This window comes from Natrix helvetica (assembly GCF_964273705.1).
Source record: "Natrix helvetica genome assembly, chromosome: W".
NCBI lineage: Eukaryota > Metazoa > Chordata > Lepidosauria > Squamata > Natricidae > Natrix > Natrix helvetica.
In genome coordinates, this window is record NC_138555.1 from 84749769 (window position 1) to 84774548 (window position 24780).

At 47.7% G+C, this 24780-nt stretch overlaps 1 protein-coding gene across 4 annotated transcripts; it reads right to left on the reverse strand.

Moving 5' to 3' along the window:
* Positions 1-8732: 8732 nt before the first annotated feature.
* Positions 8733-24199, reverse strand: LOC309400362 (telomerase Cajal body protein 1-like). Of its 4 annotated transcripts, none has more exons than XM_081968795.1 (11): positions 23933-24199; positions 20869-21215; positions 18848-18946; positions 17556-17742; positions 15597-15685; positions 14476-14566; positions 13447-13579; positions 12295-12503; positions 11746-11849; positions 10558-10701; positions 8733-9498 (listed from the first exon to the last, which is right to left on the reverse strand). In XM_081968795.1, the coding sequence occupies exons 2-11, from the start codon at positions 21147-21149 to the stop codon at positions 9297-9299; spliced, it is 1539 nt and encodes a 512-aa protein (XP_081824921.1). In that variant the 5' UTR covers positions 21150-21215; positions 23933-24199; the 3' UTR covers positions 8733-9296. The 4 variants fall into 4 exon arrangements, with proteins under 4 accessions (XP_081824921.1, XP_081824920.1, XP_081824922.1 ...); XM_081968794.1 differs by having other exon boundaries at positions 20869-21304; XM_081968796.1 differs by having other exon boundaries at positions 23911-24199.
* Positions 24200-24780: the final 581 nt, after the last annotated feature.

Below are 24780 nucleotides of genomic sequence, written 5' to 3' on the forward strand. Positions count from 1 at the left end.
TACAAGTTGTTTAGTGACCCAAGTTAGAACGGCACTGAAAAAAGTGACTTATGACCGTTTTTCACACTTACGACCGTTGCAGGATTCCCCTGCTCAGGTGGTCAAAATTCAGGGGCTTGGCAATTGACTCATATTTATGACATTCGCTGTGTCCCCTTTTGCGACCTTCTGAGAAGCAAAGTCAATGGGGAGGCCGGATTCACTTAACAACCGTGTGACTAGCTTAACGACTGCAGTGATTCACTTCACAACTGTGGCAAGAAAGGTCATAAAATGAGGCAGCATTCACTTAACAACCATGTTACTCACTTACAGACTACCCTCGTTCACTTAACTGTGATGAGAAAGGTGATAAACAGGGCAAAACTCACTTAACAACCGTGTTACTCACTTAAGGACTGCAGTGATTCACTTAACAACAGCAACAAGAAAAGTTGTAAAATGGGGCAAAGTTCACTTAACAACTGTTACTCACTTAAGGACTGTACCGATTCGCTTAACTGTGCCGAGAAAGGTCGTAAAATGGAATAAAATTCACTTAACAACCGTGTTACTCACTTAAGGACTGCACCAATTTGCATAATTGTGCCGAGAAAGGTCGTAAAATGGGACAAAGTTCACTTAAGAATCGTGTTACTTACTTAAGGACTGCACCGATTCGCTTAACTGTGGCGAGAAAGGTCGTAAAACGGAGCAAAACTCCCTTCACAAACGTCTCGCTTAGCAACCGGAGCTCTATTTGAGGCCGTAAGTCGAGGACTACCTATATGAAATACCTGGTCATGCAAATAGGTGAAAATCCACCAAGGCCATCCATCCATCCATCCATATTTGGGATGCATTGGCAACCCCAGACAAACCGAAGCCCAGCTCAGCTGCCCCAAGGCCGCGAGTGCGAATCGAGGCCAAAATCCGAAGCCTCTGAGCACGCACAGAGGGATGGAAATTTAGGATTTCTAAACACCCCCCTTCCCCTCCCCCAACTCCCTCTCTGTTCAGAACTGCTTTGCTCCATGTTTACATTTTTGGAAACGGGATCTCCACGAAGTGCCCTCCAAATCTAAATATTTTCTTGCAACCCTTCTGGACTCAGCTTCTCCGCCAGGTTCTGTATACATTCCGGCTTTTTCCACAGAGTGACGGGGTTTTTGGGGGGGCGGGGGCAGGAGGGGATACGTTTAAGGACGGATGGGGGTCTCCCAGGATTTGAAGTCAAGGGAGTTTTTTTGCAAGCTGAAAACGTAGGAAAATCCTAACCGAAGAAGAAAATGACGGAGTAACGGAATCCCGTTAGTCCCCGACTTACGATGGCTCGTTTGGGGACCGTGCAAAGTTACGACGGTACCGATTGTTCTTAATTGAGATGTTTTTTGACCCCAGGTCTGAATTCCCAGAATCCCCCAGCTGTCAGGAGTTCAGCACGGATAGGACAAGAAAAAAAAACCTGTTATTTCTTTTGATCGGGTAACTTGCTTAATAGACGGTGGGAATGCGGTCGACGTAATTTATCTTGATTTCAGCAAAGGGGGGGGGGGGATAACCCACGACAAGCTAAATGAATAAGCCGGTTAAGTGTGGGATAAACAGCCTGATAATTCAATACAGGTAGTCCTCGACCTACAACGGTTCATTTAGTGACGGCACTGAAAAAAAAAGAGACTTATGAACGTTTTTCACACTTGTGACCGTTCCAACCACCTCTGTGGTCAGCGATCAAAATTCGGACCCTTTGCAACGGACTCGTGTTTATGACGGTGGCCTAGCCCCGGAGTCATGGTTTGCGACCGTGGGGGGAGCCAGATTCATTTAATCCCCGTGTGATTAACAATTGCAGCAATTCACTTAACAACGGGGGCAAGAAAAGTTGCAAACATGGAGCAGAATTCCCCAACCACTGTCTCACTTAACATGAGAAATTTTGTTCGATGCTCAAGGCCGGTCGTAAGTCGAGGACCACCTGTTACAGAGTTGGAAGGGACCTGGGAGGTCTTCTAGTCCAACCCCCTGCTCAAGGGCCTCGGCCTGCTTTACTTCCTCGGCACTCTTCTATGGTGAGTTTTGCCACATTTCACAACCTTTTGGCCACGGTTATTAAGTGAATCACTACCGTTGTAAAGTGAATCATGCAGTCATTAAGCAAATCCAGCTTCTCCCGTCGTTGGAAGTCGGTTGGGACGGTCACAAATGGCAATCACGGGACGCTTCAACCACGCTGAGTTGGTTGGATCCTGCGACGGTCGTAAGTCACACTTTTCGGCATCGTCGTAACTATGAACAGTGGCTAAACGAAGGAGCGTAAAGTCGAGGACTAAAAATCTGATGGACGCTCTGGGTTTGAGGAAGAAATGCTTCACCATGCCGATCAGGAACCTTTCATCCAACCGGTAAAGCTGCGTGAGAATTCAAATCAATGAGGACTAGCGACATGCTATAGCTTGTAACAAACAATCAATGTTGAATTTTGCCAATCTTAATCCCGGCCGGGTTTTTTACAGCTCTGGAACTGCAAAAGCGAAGGAATAATTTTTTGGAAATTTAGTGAGCTACAAACATGGGAAACTCCGATCGGTATCTCGCCTTCCCGTGTGGGATTTCCAAAGAGGGCAGGGAATTAATAGCGCTTCATTTAATTCAACTTTGCATGGAGATTAAATTAATTAAGAGCCAATTAATAGAGGCCCTGGTACCCAGGGTGAAATTGTTGGGACGGGACTGGCATTTCTTGATGAGGGCATTTGGGAATTGGGGGTTCCTCCTACCCAGGGTGGTTGGAGGGTGGGGTGGAAGGAGAACAGCATAAGATCTAACATAAGATTTTTGCAAAAAATGCCTGCAAGGCTGAATCTTAGCGTAAACAGCATTTCTTGCAACGGTTCGAGACTCGTCTTGATAACACCAGCGAGGCTAAACCTCAGAGTAAACACCGTTTGTTGAGCCTGGTAAACCAATCAAGGTTCAAAATGTCCCCCAAGAGTTAAACGTCTGAAAAAAAAATGGGCGACGTAGGTCAGGAAAACCACAATTGATGACTTAGAAAACAAGAGCCCGCAGTATGTGGGGGGAGGGTGGAAGTGGGGGAGGGGCACTTCCCCCCTCCCAGTGTACGGGATCCTAGGAATGATCCCCTTTCGAAGCGCTTGCCCTCCTCAAGTTTCTAGTCCTCATGGATTTTCCCAAGAAGTTCCAAGCTCCGGAAACTGTTGCAGGAGCTTGAAGGTGGATTTTTTTTTTTAAGTTTCGCTTGATGGGATTTTCAGGGGGAGGGGAGGGTGTTGTCTTCTGCATTAAGGCATTTTGGGGTTGGACTAGATGACCTCCAAGGTCCCTTCCAGCGCTGCTGCTATTCTGTTATTCAGAAATTGTGGGAGCTTCATCCCTGGAGGCTTTCAAGAAGAGGCTGGACTGCCATCTGTCAGAAATGGCGTAAGGTCTCCTGCTTTTGGGGGGGCGGGGTGGGTGGGGTTGGACTAGATGACCTACAAGGTCCCTTCCAACTCTGTTAATCTAATCTAAACCAGCGAGCTGAACGAGAGAGAGGAAAGGGAGCCACCTAGAGGCCACGAGGGGGAAAGACAGCAGGGTTTGCAGGAACAAAGAAAAAAAACCACAATTTTTCTGGGGGGCCAAACCTTCAGCCAACTAACCACAAATGCTGGTTTGTTTCGCATTGCTCAGAATGAACTCTGGAGCTGGGAGAGGAACACAGAAGGCCTCGTTCTGCATCCTTACAGCCGTTCGTTTAGTGACCGCTCGATGTTACAACGACCTGGAGGGCGGGAATAAACACCGGCTGGGGAATTCTGGGAATTGAAGTCCACAAATCTTAAAGTGGTTAAGTGTGGAGAGACCCCATAATTTAGGGGAAGGGTCCCAAGAAGGGATCTTCAAAGGATGCGAGACCCCACCCTTTCATCTCGGTCTGAAAATGCAACGCAGCGACTTCGGCCTTTGTGAAATCCCAGAGTTCGGTTCAGAGGTAGGTTCCTACCGTTTTGGAACGGTTCGGCCAAACCCGTAGGACCGGCAGGCTGGCCACGCCCCCCAACTGGTAGGACTGGCCGGCTGGCCATGCCCCCGAACTGATAGGACCGACAGGCTGACCATGCTCCCGAATGGGTAGGATCAACAGGCTGGCCACCCCCAAACCAGAAGGACCAACAGGCTGGCCACGCCCTTGAACCGGTAGGACTGATAGGCTGACCATGCCCCCGAATGGGTAGAACCGGCAGGCTGGCCGCCCCCCCCCCTGAACCAGTAGGACCGACAGGCTGGCCATGCCCCCGAATGGGTAGGACCGACAGGCTGGCCACCCCCAAACCAGAAGGACCAACAGGCTGGCCACGCCCTTGAACCGGTAGGACTGATAGGCTGACCATGCCCCTGAATGGGTAGAACCGGCAGGCTGCCGCCTCCCCGCCCGAACCAGTAGGACCGACAGGCTGGCCATGCCCCCGAATGGGTAGGACCGACAGGCTGGCCACCCCCAAACCAGAAGGACCAACAGGCTGGCCACGCCCTTGAACCAGTAGGATTGATAGGCTGACCATGCCCCTGAATGGGTAGGACCGACAGGCTGGCCATGCCCCCGAACCAGTCCCCTGGTCACCGCTTGCTCGCTTACCCACCTGCATCCGTCGGTTGTGTTGTTTGCACAATTTGCAAACACAGGCTGAGCAGTTAATCGGGATCAGGCCTGCTGGTTGCTAGTTTCTGGACCAACAATATGTAGAACTTTGCAAGTTGTTTAACCATTAGGCTGCACAACCCTGGGGGAAACGTTGACCCAGTCCAAAAAAAGAGGGGGCCATCCCCACACTTGTGGCCACTATCGTGATCTTGCTTGACCCATTCCCCTTGCAGACTCTCTTCCGTTAGGTAGGTCCGAGGAGTCCTGGCCACAACGGAAGACACATGTGCACAACGCAGAGACCAGCTGGGCTGGAAGGGAAGTGTGAAATTGTGACGGGAAGGGGCGAACAAGTCGAGGAGAACAGGAACAAGAAAAGAAAAAGAAGAAGGAGAAGAAGAGGAGGAAGAGGAGGAAGAGGGGAAGAAGAACAGGAAGAGGAGGAGGAGAGGAGAACAAGAACAAGAAAAAAGGAGAAGAAGAAGAGGAGGAGGAGAAGAAGGAGAAGAACAGGAAGAGGAGGACAGGAGGAGAACAAGAACAAGAAAAGAAAAAGAAGGAGAAAGAGAAGAAGGAGAGGAGGAGGAGGAAGAAGAAGGAAAAAAGAAAAGGAAGGAGGAGGAGGAGAACAAGAACAAGAAGAAGGAGGAGGAGAAGAAGGAGAAAAGAAAAGGAAGGAAAAGGAGGAGGAGGAGGAGGAGGAGGAGGAGAAAAGAAGAGGAAGAAGGAAAAGGAAGAGGAGAAAAGAAAAGGAAGGAGAAAGAGAAGAAGAGGAGGAAGAGAAGAAGGAGGCGAATAAGAACAAGAAAAGGAAGGAGAAGGAGAAGGAGGAGAAGGAGAAAAGAAAAGGAAAGAGAAGGAGAAAAGAAAAGGAAGAAGGAAAAGGAGGAGGAGGAGGAGGAGAAAAGGGAGAATGAATAGGAGAAAGAGAAAAGAAAAGGAAGAAGGAGAAGGAGGAAGAGGAGGAGGAGGAGAAGAACAACAGTGGGGCCCTTGGTGCTCTCTCAGCTTGGTTCTTTTCTTGCAGACGTTTCGTGACCCAGCTAAGCAACATCATCAGTGCTAGAAGGGAGGGGGCTCATGAAGTGGAAGGAGGAGGAGGAGGACTGTGAGGTCCTTGTTGATCTCCAAACTGGGTTGACGATTTCCACAACGAACCTAAACCCCCTTCCTGGAACTCATCCCTCGTCTCCGTTCACACAACCCTCCAGTCCAGGTTCCTGCAAATTCTCCTGCAGTTGAGCCCCCCTCCCCAAACCCCCCTCCAAACCAGGAAACCCCCCCCCAAGGCGGTACCCAAGGCTCTGGCTGCCCCAAAACCCCAAAAGGGGCCAGAGAAATCCTCCTTGGGGAGGTGGGGAAGAGGATCCCCCCAGCCAGGCCGTTCTCTCCCCAGGGTTGGGCTTCCTCCATGAGGGGAGAAACAAAACGGCCCCTTTTCCGATCCCTCAACATGCCAGACCCTCATTCTCAGTTTACCCGGTTGCCAGGCAACCGTCTCTCCAAGCAGGCACTCATCGGGGGCTATCAGCTAAGGGGGCTTCGGGCGAGGGAGACCCAGCCCCAATAATTCTGCTTGGGCGGATTAAATTTGGGGGGCAAGCAGCAAATTTGAAAGCTGCCAGGTGTTCTTCGGGAGGGGGGGGTCGTGTTTGCGGGAGAAAAGAAGCGGACATTTGCGTACATCACAACTTGTAGCAGACATTTTGAAAAGGGAGGGGTCCTTAGCTTTGGGAGACCCCCCCTCCCCAATTCTCACCATAAAACCTGGAGCTTGGCGCTCCCTGCTTGTCGGTGGCACAAACCTGGGGTACCGGTTTGCACAACCGTTTCGGGGATGCTCTCCGTGATGCCCCCCCTGCTTCGATTTCCGTTTCTCCGAAAGGAAAAATACAGGCAGTCCTCGACTTACGACAGTTCATTTAGTGATGGTTCGAGGTTACAACGGCACCGAAAAATGGGACTTGGGACCGTCTCTCACACTGCAACATCCTGACAGTCGCGAGATCAAAATTCGGACAACGGGCGCGTATTAATGACGGTTGTAGCATTTTGCGACCGTCATTATGCGGGGTCACTCGTTTTGCGGACGTCTGACCTGCAAAGTCCACGGGGAAGCCGGATTCACTTAACGACCGTGCCCCTAACCACTGCGGGGATTCGCTTCACAGCGGTGGCGAGAAAGTTCGTACGATGGGGCAATGTTGACTTTGACAACTGTCTCACTTAGCAACATGTTGGCCTCCGTGGTGGTCACAAGTCGAGGACTGCCTCTTAAGTCTACTCCATTCCTAAACCCCCCACTCCTTTGCAGGTCCGTAGCAGGGGTGGTATACACTGACCCTACCGGCTCGCAAATATGAGCACAGATCCTTCTGCGCGTGCGCTTTTGGTGAAAAAAATGGTTTAAATGGGATGCCGTAGGGTCGGGAGCGGGTGGGTGGATTCCACTACCGGTTCGGGCGACCTGATCCAAACCGGTAAAATTTCACCTCTGGTCGGTAGACTCGTTCTGTGGTTCATTTCAAACTTTCTGCCTTGTTTGGAAAACTACCGAAATACCAGATTAAAAGAGGAGGAGAAAGAGAAACGTCGTCAATGTTAAAACATTTGGAAGGAAACATTTGATGCAAAGGACGAAGTTTCCCGTAGAGCAGGGGTGTCCAATCTTGGCAACTTTAAGACTTGTGGACTTCAACTCCCAGAATTCCCCAGCCAGCTGTCGTAGAGGCAGCTCACCATAAACTTTTGATCTGTGCGTCGGAAAAGGCGCACCACCAGATTCTTCTCCGATTAAACATAGCCCTCGGTTTAACGACAATTGAGCCCCCAAGCTGGTGAAGTGAATGTCGTCCCCTGTTACCAACTTTCTTGAGAAGAGTTGTTAACCGAATTGTTAAGTGACCCGGTCGCTAAGTGAATCCACTTTGACCTACGTGAAGGTCGCAAAAAGGAGATCGCGCGCAGACGAGGCGCTCTCATTTGCGAACTGGTAGGGAAGGTAAAGGGACGCGATGGCTCAGGGGCTAAGACGCTGAGCTTGTCGATCGGAAAGGTCGGCTGTTCGGTGGTTCGAATCCTGAGTGCCGCGTAACAGAGGGAGCTCCCGTTCCTTGTCCCAGCTTCTGCCAAGCTAGCCGTTCGAAAGCACGTTAAAAAATGCAAGTAGAAAAATAGGGACCACCTTTGGTGGGAAGGGAACGGCGTTCTGTGCGCATTCGGCATTGAGTCATGCCGGTCACATGACCACAGAGACGTCTTTGGACAGTGCTGGCTCTTCGGCTTCGAAATGGAGAGGAGCAGCACCCCCTGGAGTTGGGAATGACTAGCACAGATGCGCAAGGGGAACTTTAACTTTAGGGAAGGTAAATGAATACCACCTCTGGCTGCAACCGTCCTAAATATGAGTCAATGCTAATTTATCCCTTACTTCCTTTTCTTGGGAGTGATCCAGAATAAAAGGGAGTGCGGGGGGGGGAGGAATGGGGGTTGAGGGGGTCGGAGAAGGAAGCATGCAAAAAGGATTCCTTTCAGGGTAATCCATTCGGTTTCTGAGATCTAAACAGGGGATAAGGGATCCTGGAGTCTGCCCCCTTGTGGTAGCCAGAGAGCATTACATTCTATTCTTCGGGCAGGGTTGAACTAATGAGGCTCTTTATTAGAGGTCGGCAACCTTAAACACTCAATGAGCCACAAATGTCCCCACCAGAAGCCCCCCCCCCTTCAATTCTGGAGCCGACCGGAAGTCCGGTTCCCCCACCATAGAGTCTCCTCCTAGCACGGCCTCCTTTTTTCTCTTCCTCTCCAGGTGATTGGTTCCAGTCTCGCTTTCGGCATCAAAGCCAACTGAATGACTTTGGGCCAATCACCAGGAGACGGTGAGTTCTAGTCCCGCCTTAGGCATTGGGCCAATCACCAGGAGACGGTGAGTTCTAGTCCCGCCTTAGGCATGAAAGTCAGCTGGGTGACTTTGGGCCAATCACCAGGAGACTGGGAGTTCTAGTTCAGGGTTACTATGGATAAAACAGGAGGAGGAAGGAACTTTGGATATGTTCGACATCTCATTTGTAAAAATAATAAAAGCAGGATACGAATAACTTCATAAAAAATTAAAAATACTTCTCAATTTATTCAGACTTGTTGAGAATGACCTGGGGAGAAAGACTTCACACAATACAGATCCTTTTTGCTGAATCTTTCACTGGACGATGAAAAATACATAGTTTTCCGGGAGAAAATCAGTCTTGGAAAAAAAGGAATTTTGGCCTACATTTGGAGAAAGCCTTCAGGGGACAACAGAGTCAAGGTCCCAAATTCATCGATTGGGCAAAGCCGGGAAAAAAACACTCCTATATATCAGAGAAGGGAAGAATTCTGGGGAATTTGGTTGAAAAAGGAAAGGAGACCAAGAAGAAAGATTCGGGACTCTCCTGAGACCAGCTTGGAGGTTTCTGCTCCCTGAAATACTCCTTTGGGTTTGTGTCTTCTCATAAACTCCCGTCCTCAAGTTCTCGACCTCCGTGCGGAAGGATTCGCACCACGTCCGGGAGTCGTTGTTAGGCTCCCGGGTTTTGTGCAACACTGCCCCACGTTTGCCGTAATTCTTGTTCAGCTCCTCGCGGTTCCACTTGACGCGGAAGACTCCACAGTCCGAGTCAGGTCTTCCGGGCTAGAAAAAGGCCCTCTCGACGCCTGATGGCGAGGAGCACCACCACAGCCGGAGAGCGTTGTCGCCCCGCGCCCGAGGAGGGGAGGGCAGGCGGTCCCCTCCTCCTTCTCCTCCTTCCGCCTCGTCCTCTTCGCTGTCTGGCAGGTCGGGAAACTGGCGCTGGCCAGAGGTTGTGGCCAACAGAGGGAGACTCGGGTGGAGGCTGAAAGGAAGAGGAGGGAGGATTAGGAAGGACTGGGCCCAGCTCATGCCCCGAGAAGCCACATCTGGAAGGTTGGGCCGGCTCTTCCGGGCTAAGGGTGGAGCTCACATCTGGAGCACCGGAAGCAGCATTAACATCACCCAGGGATTGTGGGGGTGGGGGTGGGGGGGTGGGCTCTGCTACAGATCCATAGCCTTGAAGACTTTCATTTTACTTATTTTATTTTCTATTTCTATTATATTCTTCTTCCTAATTAATTCGATTCTGTTCTAATTCTATATTTTGTTAATTCTGTTCCATTCTACTATTTCTTATTCTATTCTGTTATTACTATTCTCTTGTGTTCTATATTCTATTCTATATTTTATTATTCATTCTTTTTTTCTTTTCTACTATTTCTTATTCTATCCTATGTTCTATTCTATATTGTATTCTATATTTTATTATTCATTCTATTCTAGTTCTATATTTTATTATTCATTCTATTCTTTTCTACTATTTCTTATTCTATTCTATATTCGATTCTGTATGTTATTATTCATTCTAATTCCTATTTTATTATTCATTCTATTCTATTCTAATTCTACATTTTATTATTCATTCTGATTCCTATTTTATTATTCATTCTATTCTATACATTATTCATTCTATTCTATTCTATATTTTATTAATCATTCTAATTACTATTTTATTATTCATTCTATTCTAATTCTATATTTTATCATTCATTCTATTCTATTCTAATTCTATATTTTATTATTCATTCAAATTCTAATGTGCTTGAAAGGGATTCTGGGAGTCGAAGTCCAACCTGCTAGGAAACCATAGAGTAGTAGAGGAAGCGGGTTCAAGCAGGGCCTCTCTCTGCTTCCTTGGGGGTCAGGGCCCTCCTGGGGCTGGGGGGAAGCAGAGGCCCTCCAATACCTCCCGATACCCATCCTAAAGGCTCCGGGGTCATTCCTCACCCCCAACCCGCAAAGCCCTGTGGGATTCGAACATAAAAAGGCAGACAACCCCCCCACTCCCTCCCTCCCAATGGCACCCGAGCAGAATTTGCACCTGATCCCGTTCACACAGTCTCCCACGGCCTGGAACTGCAGGGTGGGCTGGAGCACAGCCGGGGGGTCAGTGGGGGGAGGCTGGGTGGTGTCCCAGGCCGTAATCCGGCCACCGGTGTCCCCACTCAGCAAGTACCGTCCGCTCCTGTTTGGGGGGAAAAGCACAAGAAACCTGCTTGAAATACAGCGAGTCCTCGACTTGTGGCCAAAATGGAAGCCCCCCCCCAAACCATCGCTAAACGAGACAGTTGTTCAGTGAGTCTGGTCCTCGTTTTACAACCTTTCTCGGTGGTTAAGTGAATCACTGCCGTGGTTAAGTTAGTCGGGGGTGGGAGGGGTGGACCCCCCTCCTCCTCCCCTTCCTATTCTCATCGCACTCCCTTCCTCCTCCTCCTCCTCCACCCGCTCCTCTTGCTATCCCCGTCCTCCTTCTCCCTCTTCCTCCTCTTCCCCTCCTCCTTCTCCCCTTCCTCTTCCTCCTCTCCTTCCTCTTCCTATTCCCCTCCTTTCCCCCTTCCTCTTTCTCCTATCCTTCTTCCTCCTCTTCCCCTCCTCCTTCTCCCCTTCCCCTTCCTCCTCTCCTTCCTCTTCCTCTTCCTCTTCCCCTCCTTTCCCCCTTCCTCTTTCTCCTATCCTTCTTCTTCCTCCTCTTCCCCTCCTCCTTCTCCCCTTCCCCTTCCTCCTCTCCTTCCTCTTCCTATTCTCCTCCTTTCCCCCTTCCTCTTTCTCCTATCCTTCTTCCTCCTCTTCCCCTCCTCCTTCTCCCCTTCCCCTTCCTCCTCTCCTTCTTCTTCCCCTCCTTCTCCCCTTCCTCTTCCTGCTCTTCCCCTCCTTCTCCCCTTCCTCATCTCCTTCTTCCTCTTCCTGCTCTTCCCCTCCTTCTCCCCTTCCTCATCTCCTTCTTCCTCTTCCTGCTCTTCCCCTCCTTCTGCCCTTCCTCTTCCTCCTCTCCTCCCGTCCTCATTGTTCTCCTCCCCCCCCCATTCTGCTCCCCTCCTCCACAGACCCCCTCCCTTCTAGCACTGATGACATTCCCCAGTTGGGTCACAAAATGTCTGCCAGAAAACCCACCCAGCTCAGAGACCTCCCCCCAACCCTCCCCCCCCCCAAGAACCCCCAACGCAGAAGAAAACCATCTCCACCAGAGATGGGGGACAGGAGGGGGGATCTCCTCCCGAGGATCACTTACGGATCCAGGTCAAAATACATCCTCTGGTTCGTGGCCACCGTGCGGGAGAGCGAGAAGATGATGTCGCCCGGCTGTCTCAGGTCCCAGCAGAGAATCTCGGCGTCCTGGCGGGAAATTGAGATGGCTTAAAAACAAAAAAAGGAGAAGGAACGAACCGAGCTCCCTTCTCCCATCCTCCAACCAGCCAGACCGTCAGGCCTGCAGCCATCTTTTCTTTCGGACATTAGGCCTGCCACACTTTCTATTGTTCTACGATGCGTTTTCTATGGTGGGAAAATGGGATTGTCCGGAGTTAGATGATAAGGCAGCCATAACAACATTCTTTCTAGAAAGTCAAGGTCATCCTTTCAGATTCGGGCTTTCCCAGATGTGCCAACATGGCTCTTTTCATCAATGGGAATTTTGAGCAATCCTTTGACTCGGACTCTGATTTAATGTTGGATGCTATTTGGAACCCTGACACCAGACACCCCGGAATCGGGTTCGAGAGATGGACAGCCGCCGTGCCCTGCTCGGTCCCTCCATCCCACCCAGCCTGGGGCCTCCTACCTTACGACCGCCGGTGAAGAGGTAAAAACCATCCGGGGAGAAGACGGCGTGGGTGACACCCCCGTGGTGCCCGACGAGCATTGCCAAGGGATCTCCCTCGGCGCAGGAGTAGAGGCCGACGGTCTTGGCGTACGACGCGCAGGCGTAGAGCGGCTGCGTCGGGCTGAAGGCAATGCAGGAGATAATCCCGCTTTGCCCTTGCTTCTTCACTGGGGGGAAAAAAGAGGAAACAGCAGGATTTGAACTCTCCACCCACTATTTAATAATCCACTATTAAAACCTATCAAGCTACGAAATGGGGGCTTTCAAGAGGGGGGGGCGTGGGTTTAGTGACCGTTCGCAGATACGACAGCCCTGGAATAAGTTTGACCCACGCTTACAACCGTTGCGGCATCCCCGCGGTCGCGAGATCAAAAATTCGGACGCTCGGCAACTGGCTCGCATTTACGACGGACGCAGCGTCCCGTGTGTGTGTGTGTGTGAGAGAGAGACGCAATCCTGGCTTTTGCGACCGTCCAACAAGCGAAGTCAGCAGGGAGCTGGATTTACTTAACGACCGTGTGAGTCACTTAACTGCAGGGATTTGCTTAACGACGGTCACAAAAGGGAGCAAAATTCACTTAAGAACTGTCTCGATTAGCAAAATGAGAAATTTGGGCTTCATGGCAGTTGGAATTCAATCTAGAGAACCTGTATTCTAATTTCAGTGCTTTTTTTCAATCGTGGCCCCTTTAAGAGGCGTGGACTTCAACTCTCAGAATTCCACAGCCAGCAAGTCTTATGGGAGGACAAGGACTTATGGGAGTTGAAGTCCACGTCTCTTAAAGGGGCCACTGCTTTAATTCTGGCAGATTCTTTTCTATGTGGATCCTTTTAGAGAGGAGGAACTTTTAAAAGGGAAATTGTCACCAGTCCCTCAACCGCTCGGGACTACAAAACCCATAACACCACCTCTTCTCTTCCCACCCAATCTTAAACCCATTCTGAAGGGGGTCCATTCTGGGCAGAGATGGCCACAGGTAGTCCTCGAACGTACGACCACAATGGAGCCCCAAACCTCCGTTGCAAAGTGAGCTAAACGTTCGATTTGGCCCCAGATTTCAGCCGCCTGGGGACCTCGGACCCGAACTCACCCCTCCCCCAAACCCTCACCGAACGTAGGTCTGTTTTCACACGACCGTCCGGGCCGCGACGTGTCAAACACACGCACTGTCTTGTCAAAGCCGCAGAAGAGCTGGGTGCCGTCCGGAGTGAAGCAGAGCGAGTGGGCGGCCGTCAGCTCATCCTGGATCGAAAGGAATAACAGAAGAGTTGGAAGGGACCTTGGAGGTCATCTAGTCCAACTCCACCCAAGTAGAAGACCCTATACTGTTTCTGATCGGTGACAGGCCGGTGTGTGTGTGTGTGTGTGTGTGTGTGTGTGTGTGTGAGAGAGAGAGAGAGAGAGAGAGAGGGAGAGAGAGAGAGAGGGAGAGAGAGAGAGAGAGACCTTCAGACTTACTCACCAAGTGGTTGTAGGGGCGAAAAGAGAAATGGGAGAAAGAAAAGAAAAGGAAGGAGATGGGAAGGGACAGAGAGAGTGGGAAAGAGATAGAAAAGGAAGGATGAAAAGGAGAAACGAAATAGGAAAGGAAGAAGGAGATGGGGAGGCACAGGGAGAGGTAGGAAGGAGATAGAAAAGGAAGGGAGGGAGGAAGGAAATAGAAAAGAAAGGAGATGGGGAGGGAGAGAGGAAGGAGGGAAACAGAAAAGGAAAAAGGAAGGAAAGAGGGAGAAATTAAATAGGAAAGGAAGACGGAGATGGGAAGGGATAGAGAGAGAAGTAGGCAGGAGAGAGAAAAGGAAGGAAGGAAGGAGAGAAAAGAAGGAAGCAAGAAAGTACAGAAGGGAGGCGGAAGGAAGGAGGAAAAGAGATGGAGTGAGGGAGGGAGGGAGGAAAGAGACGGAAGGAGGAATAAAAAAGGAAGGAGGGAAAGAGACAGGAAGGGAGGGAGGAAGAAAAAGGAAGGAAGGAAGGAGAGAGAGAGAAAAGGAAAGGAAGAAAGAAAGAAAGAAAGGAGAAACGAAATAGGAAAGGAAAAAGGAGATGGGGAGGGATGGAGAGAAGTCTGTGTGTGTGAGAGAGAGAGAGACAGACAGAGAGAGAGAGAGAGAGAGAGAGAGACATTCAGACTTACTCACCAAGTGGTTGTAGGGGCGAAAAGAGGCCCGGAGTTGTCCTCCGAAGGCATCCCAGATGTGGATGGGGTTGTCTCGGCTGCTGCTGGCCAGGCTGTGCGGGCAGAGAAGGCGGGGAAGGGGGGGCTGAGGAAGGCTGCCAGGGACCCCCAGCCAGCCGGGCTGAGCAAGAGGAGGCCGGGAACGCGAAGGGTATGCCATGGGCACCCCAGGGGGGCCGAGAGGTGGGTGCGGGCGTAAGGCTTGGGTCTCTTTGAGGCCTGCTTGAGGCAGGGGAGATGGGAGGTGGGGACCCCTCGGAGAGCTCCAGGCAACGAAATGTCATTTTAATGCAGGCCGAGCAGTGGCCACCCAAAGTGACAATAAAGTTATAATTCTAATTTTATTCTATTCTATTCTCTATTCCACTGTCTATTCTATTCTACTATGAATTCTATTCTATTCTCTTCTCTGTTCTATTGGACTCTTAATTCTATTCTATTCTATTTTCTATTCTATTCTATTCTATTCTCTATTCTATTCTCTATTCTATTATATTCTATATTCTATTCTATTCTCTATTAATTCTATTCTCTATTCTATTCTATTTTCTATTCTATTTTATTCTTTTCTATTTTCTATTCTATTCTCTAAATTCTATTCTATTCTCTATTCTATTCTCTATTCTATTCTCTATTCTATTCTCTATTCTATTCTCTATTCTATTCTATTCTCTATTCTATTCTCTATTCTATTCTCTATTCTATTCTCTATTCTATTCTCTATTCTATTCCCTATTCTATTCTATTCTCTATTCTATTCTCTATTCTATTCTCTATTCTATTCTATTCTCTATTCTATTCTCTATTCTATTCTCTATTCTATTCTCTATTCTATTCTCTATTCTATTCTATTCTCTATTCTATTCTCTATTCTATTCTCTATTCTATTCTCTATTCTATTCTATTCTCTATTCTATTCTCTATTCTATTCCCTATTCTATTCTCTATTCTATTCTCTATTCTATTCCCTATTCTATTCTATTCTCTGTTCCGTTTTCTGTTGGTCCATTCAATTGACTTCCTTGACCCACCTGGCCATTAGGTGACCGAAGGGAGGAAGAAGAACGGAAGGGAGCAACTTACAAGCAAGTTTCCGGCTGGGAGGAATTCATCAGCGGGAACCAGCAGTAGTCATACAGGGTGTCTCCTTCCGCCATGCGCAGCACGGGGCTCTGTGGAGGGAAAGAGGGGGAGACGTGGGCTCCGGGGAGGGGACCCCGGAAGGTCGATGGGACACCCCCCCCCAAAAAGGCTCCAGGGCCCTTCTTTCTCGACCTCAAAAAAGATGGGAGGGGGGGACTTCAAGTCCCAGAATTCCCCCCAAGACCAAAGAGGTGTGAATTCACCTTCCTTCCGCTTGGCTCTCCTTCCTTCCTTCCTTTTCTATCTCCTTCCTAACTCTCTGTCCCTCCCGGCCTCCTTCTTCCTTTTCTATTTCATTTCTCCCTCCCTCCTTCTCTCCTTTTCCTGCTTCCTTTTCTCTCTCTCTCTCTCTCTGTCCTTCCCGGCCTCCTTCTTCCTTTTCTATTTCATTTCTCCTCTTCCTTTCCTTTTCTTTTCTCATCTCCTTCCTTCCTTTTTTCTTCCTCCCTTCCTTCCTGTCTCTTTCCTTCCTTTTCCTTCCTCCATCTGTCTCTTCCCTCCCTCCGTCCATGTCTCTTTTCCTCCTTCCTTCCTCCTCCCTTCTGTTCTTTCTTGCTTCCTTCCTTTTCTATCTCCTGCCTACCTCTCTCTCCCTCCCCATCTCCTTTTTCCTTTCACTTCTCCCTCCTTCCTTCCTTTTTCCTGTTCTGTTTTCCTCCTTCCTCTCTCCCTCCCATCTCCTTCCTTTTCTATCTCCTTCCTTCCTCTCCCTTCCTTTTTTCTCCTCCCTTCTTTTCCCTTCCTTTTCTATCTCCTTTCTTCCTCTCCTTTCTTTCTCTATCTCCTTCCTTCCTCTCTCTTCCTTTTCTATCTCCTTCCTACCTCTCCCTGTCCCTCCCCATCTCCATCTTCCTTTTCTATTTCATTTCTCCTTTTCTCCCTTCCTTTACTCTTCCTTCCTTCCTTTTCTAACTCTTTCCCACTCTCTCTGTCCCTCCCCATCGCCTTCCTTTTCTTTCATTTCTTCCTCCCTCCTTCCTTCTTTCTTTTCTATTTTCTTCCTTCCTTCCTCTCTCTCTCCCCATCTCTTTCCTTCCTTTTCTGTTTCCTTTCTCTCTCTCTCCCTCCCTCCCTCCTTTCTTCTTTCATTTTTCTTCCTTCCTTCCTTTTTTAATCTCCTCCCTCCCTTCCAGAGTGTGGCCTGTTTGTCCGACATGCCCACAACTCCGCAGTCACAACTCAGGCTCTTTCCGGAGGGAGTTCCACGCTGCAGTTAGCGTTGTTTGGGAGAAAACAGTAGAAGAAAAAAGGAGTACAGCCAGTCCTCGACTTACGACCGTCCCTTTAGAAACTGAAGTGAGAACAGCACTGAAAAAACCATTCTCACACTTGTGGCCATTGTCACATCTTTAAAATTTAGGCACTTGGCAACTTGCATTTTTTACAAAGGTGAGGGACCTCCTCAGCCGGCTTCCGACAAATAAAGGAAATGGAAGAAGCCAGATTTGCTTAACGACGGCGTGATTCACTAAACAACAGTGCCCCCCCCCAAAAAAATGGGCGTGACTCCCTTAAGAACTGCCTGACTTAGCAACAGAAATTCAGTCCCCAACTGGAGTTGTAAATCAAGGACTGGCCTCTATTAAGTAGATTTGCTGATTTATACATTGATTCATTCACAGGCAAGTCCTCGACTTATGACCACAAGAGAGCCCAACTTTTCAGTTGCTAAGTGAGACGTTCGTTAAGCGAGCGTCGCCCTGCTTCACGACCTTTCTGGCACACTGAGGCCGTCGTAATTGTGAGTCAGTTGCCAAGCCTCTGAATATCGGCGCAAGCGGCAACGGTCGTAAGTGTGGGGAAAACGTCCCTGTTTTCAGCACCGCTGTAACTTTGAAACGAAGCCGTTGTAAGTCGAGGACTGCCGGGGAGCCCAAACGGAGCAACAAACCCACCTACCATTTCAGCCAGGTCTCCCCTCTCCTCCGCGTAGAACTCCAGGGGAAGGTTGTATATCCGCAATACGTTGTCGGCACTGTTGGTAACCAGGCAGCTTCCATCGGGGGCCCTGAAGAAGGAGGGGAGGGGGTCAGAACCCCCCCCCAAAAGAGGGTCTCCCCCATTCAGGAGGGCTTCCGTCCCCGGCCTATCACGCGAAGCGAGTCGGGTTTGTTTCAGCCACAAACAGGGGGAGGACGATCACACAAAAAGGGAGAAAGAAAGAGAACGAGAAGGAAAGGAAGAAAGAAGGAAAGAAAAGGGAGAAAGAAAGAGAAAAAAGAAGGGAGGGAAGGAAAGAAAAGGGAGAAAGAAAGAGAAAAAAGAAGGAAGGAACGAAAGAAAGGGGAGAAAGAAAGAACGAGAAGGAAAGGAAGAAGGAAGGAAGGAAAGAAAAGGCAGAAAGAAAGAGAAATGGGAAAAAAAGAAGGAAGGAAAGGGGAGAAAGAAGGAGAAAGAAAGAAAGGAAGGAAAGAAAAGGGAAAGGGAAAGAGAAATGGAAAGGAAGGAAGGAAAGAAAAGAGAGAAAGAAATAGAAATAGAAAGAAAGACGGAAGGAAGGAAAAGGGAGAGAAAGAGAAAGAAAGGAGGAAGGAAAGAAAAGGGTGAATGAAAGAAAGAAAAAGAAATGGAAAGGAAGGAAGGATGGAAAGAAAAGAAAGAAAGAAAGAAAAAGAAAGGGAAGGAGGGAGGGAAGAAGGAGAAGAAGGAAGGACTACAAACTTGGCATTAGACGCAGCTTCAGAGGATAATCCAGGCCTAGAAGGGACCCGAAGGTCATCTAGTCCAACCCCGCTCCAGCACATTGTTAAAGCGACTTTCCGTCTTTTGATTCCCCCGGTCACATGACTATGTAGTCACGCCCACCCAGTCACATGACCCCCCCAAGCAAGCCACGCCCACCAAGCCACGCCCACTGATTAGGGGTGACATAATAACAGAATTCCAGTATTGGGGGGGGCTGCCCCAAAGAAGAGGGCGGGGCACCCATTCTCCAAAGAAGGCTGGAGAAGAAGCAACCTGGAATGAAGGAACTTCCTGACAGGGAGGATAATTCACCCGCGGAACTGCTTGCCACCAGAAGTTGTGAGTGCTCCCACACTGGAGGCTTTGAAGAAGAGACTGGACAGCCTGGCCTAGGGGCTCTCCTGCTCAAGCAGGGGGTTGGACTAGAAGACCTCCAAGGCCCCTTCCAGCTGATGGAGGGCAGTGGGAAGGGGGCCACCGGAAAAGCTCCCCGCGCGGCTACTCACCACTTGCAGCCCTTCAAGAAGTTTTCTGGGGCGCGGCTGTACTCGGCCCAGGAGCCTGTCAAAAGCCGGGGGGCCTCGGCGAAGTCGTACGCTGGGAAGCTGGGAGACAAGAGGAGAAACGCGCCGGTCGGTCGCATCTGGCGAATTAATCTACTCACTGCTCCTAACTGCCCCTATCAAGGCTGCTAACTAACCTGCCTTCCGCTACCGCCGAGTTTGGGACAGGAAAAGAAGCTGCAAGGAAATAACCAAGGACCCCACAGTCCTCCTCCTCCTCCTCCCTGCAAAACCCCACTCCCTTCTAGCACTGATGGCGTTACCTAGTTGGGTCATGAAACGTCTGCAAGGAAACCACTAAGCTCAGAGGAGCATCCAAGACCCCAGAGTTGTCCTCCTCCTCCTCCTCCGTCCTTTCTCTCCTCCTCCCGTTCTCCTCGTCCCTTTCTCTGCAAACCCCACTCCCTTCTAGCACTGATGACGTTCCCTAGTTGGGTCATGAAATGTCTGCAAGAAACCCAACAAGACCCCCCCCCGCCCAAGCTCAGAGACCCCCTCACTAAGCTGCCTTCCCCCAACCACCCATGCCTCAAAAACAAGGGCCCGGAGGCCTCCAAGGTCCCTTCCCAGCAGGGGTGAAATGCTACTGGTTCGGGCCCGAACCGGTAGTAAAAAACACTAAAAAAAAAGTTTTTTTTTAAAAAAAAGTTCCGACACAGCTGATCTTCAGAACTTTTTTTAAAAAACTTTTTAAGCATTTTTTTTTTACTACAGATTCTCCTGAAATGTAGGGGTGGGGTCCATTTTTGCTCCCAGCAGACTTCCCTTCCCTGAAGCCTGCTAGGCCAAAAATGAAGGGGGGGGGGGATGCTGAGAAAGAAAGAAAGAAAGAAAGAAAGAAAGAAAGAAAGAAAGAAAGAAAGAAAGAAAGAAAGAAAGAAGGGGGAAAAAGGGAGGAAGAAAGGGAACGAAAGAGAAAGAAAGAAAATGGAGAAAGAAAAAGAGAAAGAAAGGGAGGGAGGGAAAAAGGAGGGGAAGGAAGGAAGGGAAGGGAAGTGAGAAAGAGAAAGAAAGAAGGAAAGAAAGAAAAGGGAGAAAGAGAAAGAAAGAAAAAGAAAGGGAGGGAGGGAAAAAGGAAAGGAAGGAAGGAAAGGAAAGGGAGAAAGAGAAAGAAAGGGAAGGAGGAAGGGAAAAAGGAGGGGAAGGAAGGAAGGGAAGGAAAGGGAGAAAGAGAAAGAAAGAAGGAAGGAAAGAAAAGGGAGAGAGAAAGAGAAAGAAAGAAAAAGAAAGGGAGGGAGGGAAAAAGGAAAGGAAAGAAGGAAGGAAGGAAAGGAAAGGGAGAAAGAGAAAGAAGGAAGGAAGGAAAGAAAAGGGAGGAAGAAAGAGAAAGAAAAAGAAAAGAGGGAGGGAGGGAAAAAGGAACGGAATGAAGGAAAGAAAGAAAAGGGAGAGAAAGAGAAAGAAAGAAGGAAGGAAAGAAAAGGGAGAAAGAAAGAAAGAAAATGGAGAAAGAGAAAGAAAGAAAAAGGGAGGGAGGGGAAAAGGAGAGGAAGGAAGGAAGGAAAGAAAAGGGAAAAAGAGAAAGAGAAAGAAAGAAGGGAGGAAGGAAGGAAAAGAGAGAAAGAACGGAAAGAAAAAGGAGAAAGAAAGAGAAAGGGAAGGAGGGAGGGAAAAAGGAGAGGAAGGAAGGACTACAAACCTGGCATTAGACGCAGTTTCAGAGGATAACCCAGGGCTGGAAGGGACCCAGAGGTCATCTAGTCCAACCCCGCTCCAGCACGACATTGTTAAAGCGACTTTCGGTCTTTTGATTCCCCCGGTCACATGACTCTGCAGTCACGCCCACCCAGTCACGTGACCACCACCCCTAGCAAGCCACGCCCACCAAGCCACGCCCACGGAACCGGTAATAAAAAAAAAAAGACTTCCCCACTGCTTCGCCCCCCCTCCTCTTCTACGCCCACATTCATACCCCTAAACCCAGCTGTGTTCCATTCAGAAGACAGGCCGGGAACCCGACTCACTAATATTCCCCTCCGTCGGTCCACGCTCCCCTTTCCTCCGCCGCTTCCTCCTCCTTCTCAGGGGGCGGCTTTTCCTCGGAGTCCCGCACAGCGTCCTCTAACTCTTCCCCCTCTGGAGAAAGTGGCCGGACAGCTGGGCTTCCTTCGTCTTCTTCAGCCCCGTTTCGCCCCGGGACCTTAGAAGCTGGTCCAGATGTTTCTCCAGCATCCCCACCGCTGTCGTCGGCCAACTGGGGCAAGGCCGGCATAACCGCACCCTCCGCAGGGAGTTCGACATCCATCAGGATCCTCGTGCCAAGGCTTAGGGCACTAAGCGAGACTCTACTTCCAGAAGCCTTTATTCCTGGCTGGAGGCAAAATTCCCAGTTCAGCTTGGGGAGAAATCGGATTTATTCATCCCAGCTTAGGAAGGGAAAGGAGACCAAGAGGGAGATTTCTGCAGATTTGAAAAACAAAACAACCCCCCCCCCCAAATATCAGTGCTGTTAATTATGTTGAATATTAAGCAAGTTAATATTCTGCACCCCAAAAACAAAATTAATTTAGTAGCCTGATGAAGGTTTTCCTTGTATTGGACAAAGTGAGGAAATGGACATTTTAAAACCAAGATACTAGTCCTTTGGAATACAGGCAGTCCTTGACTTACAACTGTTCGTTTTGGGACCGCTGAACGTTACAACGGGACTGAAATAAATGGGATGGATGAGCGTTTTTCACACTTCACACGCGGGCATACGATCAAAATTCAGACACGTGACAACGACTCATATTTACGACGGCCACTGTGTCGCGTGATCTTCTTTGGAGACCATCTAACAAGCCAAGTCAATGGGGAGAGCCAGAGTCACTTAACAACCGTCTGACTAACTAAAGAACCGCAGCGATTCACTTAGCAACGGTGGCAGGAAAGGTCGTAAAACGGGGGTGACATTCACTTAACCAACGTCTCACTTAGCAACAGAAATTTGGGGCACAACCGTGGTCGTAAGTCAAAGGACTGCCCCCACTGTCATCAAATTCATTTATAATAAACTATGAATTAATAATATTAATTTAATCAATACATTGAGGTGTCCTTCATTACATCAACAACTTTGCATATAATAGTGAATTATTACACAATTCAATGAAACAACAAAAATGTCTTTCATTCATTTATGATTAATTTAATAGATACGAAATTAAGAGGTGTCCCATTCCATCAATAAGTATGTATAATAGAAAATTATTACACAATTCAGTGAAACAACAAACTAAGGGGTGTCATTTATTATTTAGAATGATTAATTTGATTAATACTAAATTAAGGGGTGTCCATTACATCAATAACTTTATGTGTAATAGAAAATTATTACACAATTCAGTGAAACAGCAATCTAAGGGGTGTCCTTTTTTTATAATGATTAATTTAATACACAATAAATTAAAGGAGTGACGTTCATTACATCCATAATTTTATATATAAGCATACATTATTACCCAATTCAATGAAATAACGAATTAAAGAATGTCCTTCCTTCATTTATGATTAATTTAATAAATAATAAAGGGGTATCCATTATATCTATATCTATGTTATATATCTATATATCTATCATCTATCTATCCATCCATCCATCATCTATCTATCATCTATCTATCTATCTATCTATCTATCTATCTATCTATCTATCTATCATCTATCTATCTATCTATCTATCTTCTATCTATCATCCATTAATCATCTATCCATCCATCCATCCATCCATCCATCCATCCATCCATCCATCTCTATCTATCATCTATCTATCTATCTATCTATCTATCTATCTATCTATCTATCTATCTATCATCTATCTATCTATCATCTATCTATCTATCTATCATCCATCCATCATCTATCTATCTATCTATCTATCTATCTATCTATCTATCTATCATCTATCTATCTATCTATCTATCTATCTTATCTATCATCTCTATCTATCTATCATCTATCTATCTATCTATCTATCTATCTATCTATCTATCATCTATCTATATATATATATCTAGTATAGTAAATCTATCTATCTCTCTCTCTCTCTATCATCTATCTATCATCTATCTATCTATCTATCTATCTATCATCTATCTATCTATCTATCATCCATCCATCATCTATCTATCTATCTATCTATCTATCTATCTATCTATCTATCATCTATCTATCTATCTATCTATCTATCTTATCTATCATCTCTATCTATCTATCATCTATCTATCTATCTATCTATCTATCTATCTATCTATCTATCTATCTATCTATCTATATATATCTAGTATAGTAAATCTATCTATCTCTCTCTCTCTCTATCATCTATCTATCTATCATCTATCTATCTATCTATCTATCTATCTATCTATCTATCTATCTATCTATCTATCATCTATCTATCTATCTATCTATCATCTATCTATCTATCTATCTATCTATCAATCATCTATCATCTATCTATCTATCTATCTATCTATCTATCTATCTATCTATCTATATATATATATATATATATCATCTATAGTAAATTATTGTCCAATTCAATTAAACTAAAGAATGTCCTTCCTTCATTTATGATTAATTTAATAAACAATAAAGGGGTATCCATTATATCTATATCTATATATCTATCTATCATCCATCCATCCATCTATCATCTTTCTCTCTGTCTGTCCATCCATCTATCCATTTATCTATCTATCTATCATTTATAGTAAATTATTGCCCAAGTAAACTAAAGAATGTCGTTCCTTCATTTATGATTAATTTAATAAATAATAAAGGGGTATCCATTATATCTATATCTATGTTATATATCTCTATCTATCATCTATGGTAAATTATTGCCCAATTCAATTAAACTATCCTTCATTCATGATTAATAAATTAAGGGAGACCACCGTTACATCAATTAACTTAATGCATAATAATAAATAGCTCAGATAAATAGATGGAGATCCATAAATCGATTTATAACAAGGAATTATTAAATCCATTTGATGAAATAACACATGAAAATCGGCCACCCTTCAAATTGAGCTTCCTGACCCGGCGTTGCGGCGTAACGGGAAAGCATTGACACGCGTCTGGCTGTGCGGGGAGGGAGGTCGACACGTGTTCAACGTCGTAACGGTGCGAATGATACGATGCGTGTAGGGTTAAGGAGCGCCATCAGGGGCGAGCTCCGGGCCTCCCCGCGGCAGCTTTCTCCGGGAGGAGGAGGCGAAAGGCGGCCCGCCTTCTCCTTCTCTGCCAGAAGCTTCTTCCCGGCGTTGAGGCGATGGGCGGCGAAAGGGGGCCACCATGACAGTTCGGGCCCCGCCCTCTGGAACCACACCGCGTCTCGCGAGAGTTGGAGGATGTTTCGGGCGCCGCGCCATCTTTTTTTGCGCATAGAGATACGAAACTGAAGAATAGACACCCCGGAGGTTTAAATTGAAACTTCCGGGTACAGTATTGTCTTTAAATTCCTCCCAGTCTCCCGGTGATTGGCCCAAAGTCACCCAGCCGGTTTTCATGCCTAAGGCGGGACTAGAACTCCCAGTCTCCTGGTGATTGGCCCAAAGTCACACAGCCGGTTTTCATGCCTAAGGTGGGACTAGAACTCCCAGTCTCCTGGTGATTGGCCCAAAGTCACCCAGCCGGCTTTCATGCCTAAGGCAGGACTACAACTCCCAGTCTCCTGGTGATTGGCCTAAAGTCACCCAGCTGGCTTTCATGCCTAAGGCAGGGCTACAACTCCCCATCTCCTGGTGATTGGCCCAAAGTCACCCAGCCATCTTCCCTGCCTAAGGCGGTACTAGAACTCCCCATCTCCTGGTGATTGGCCCAAAGTCACCCAGCCATCTTCCATGCCTAAGGTGAGACTAGAACTCCCAGTCTCCTGGTGATTGGCC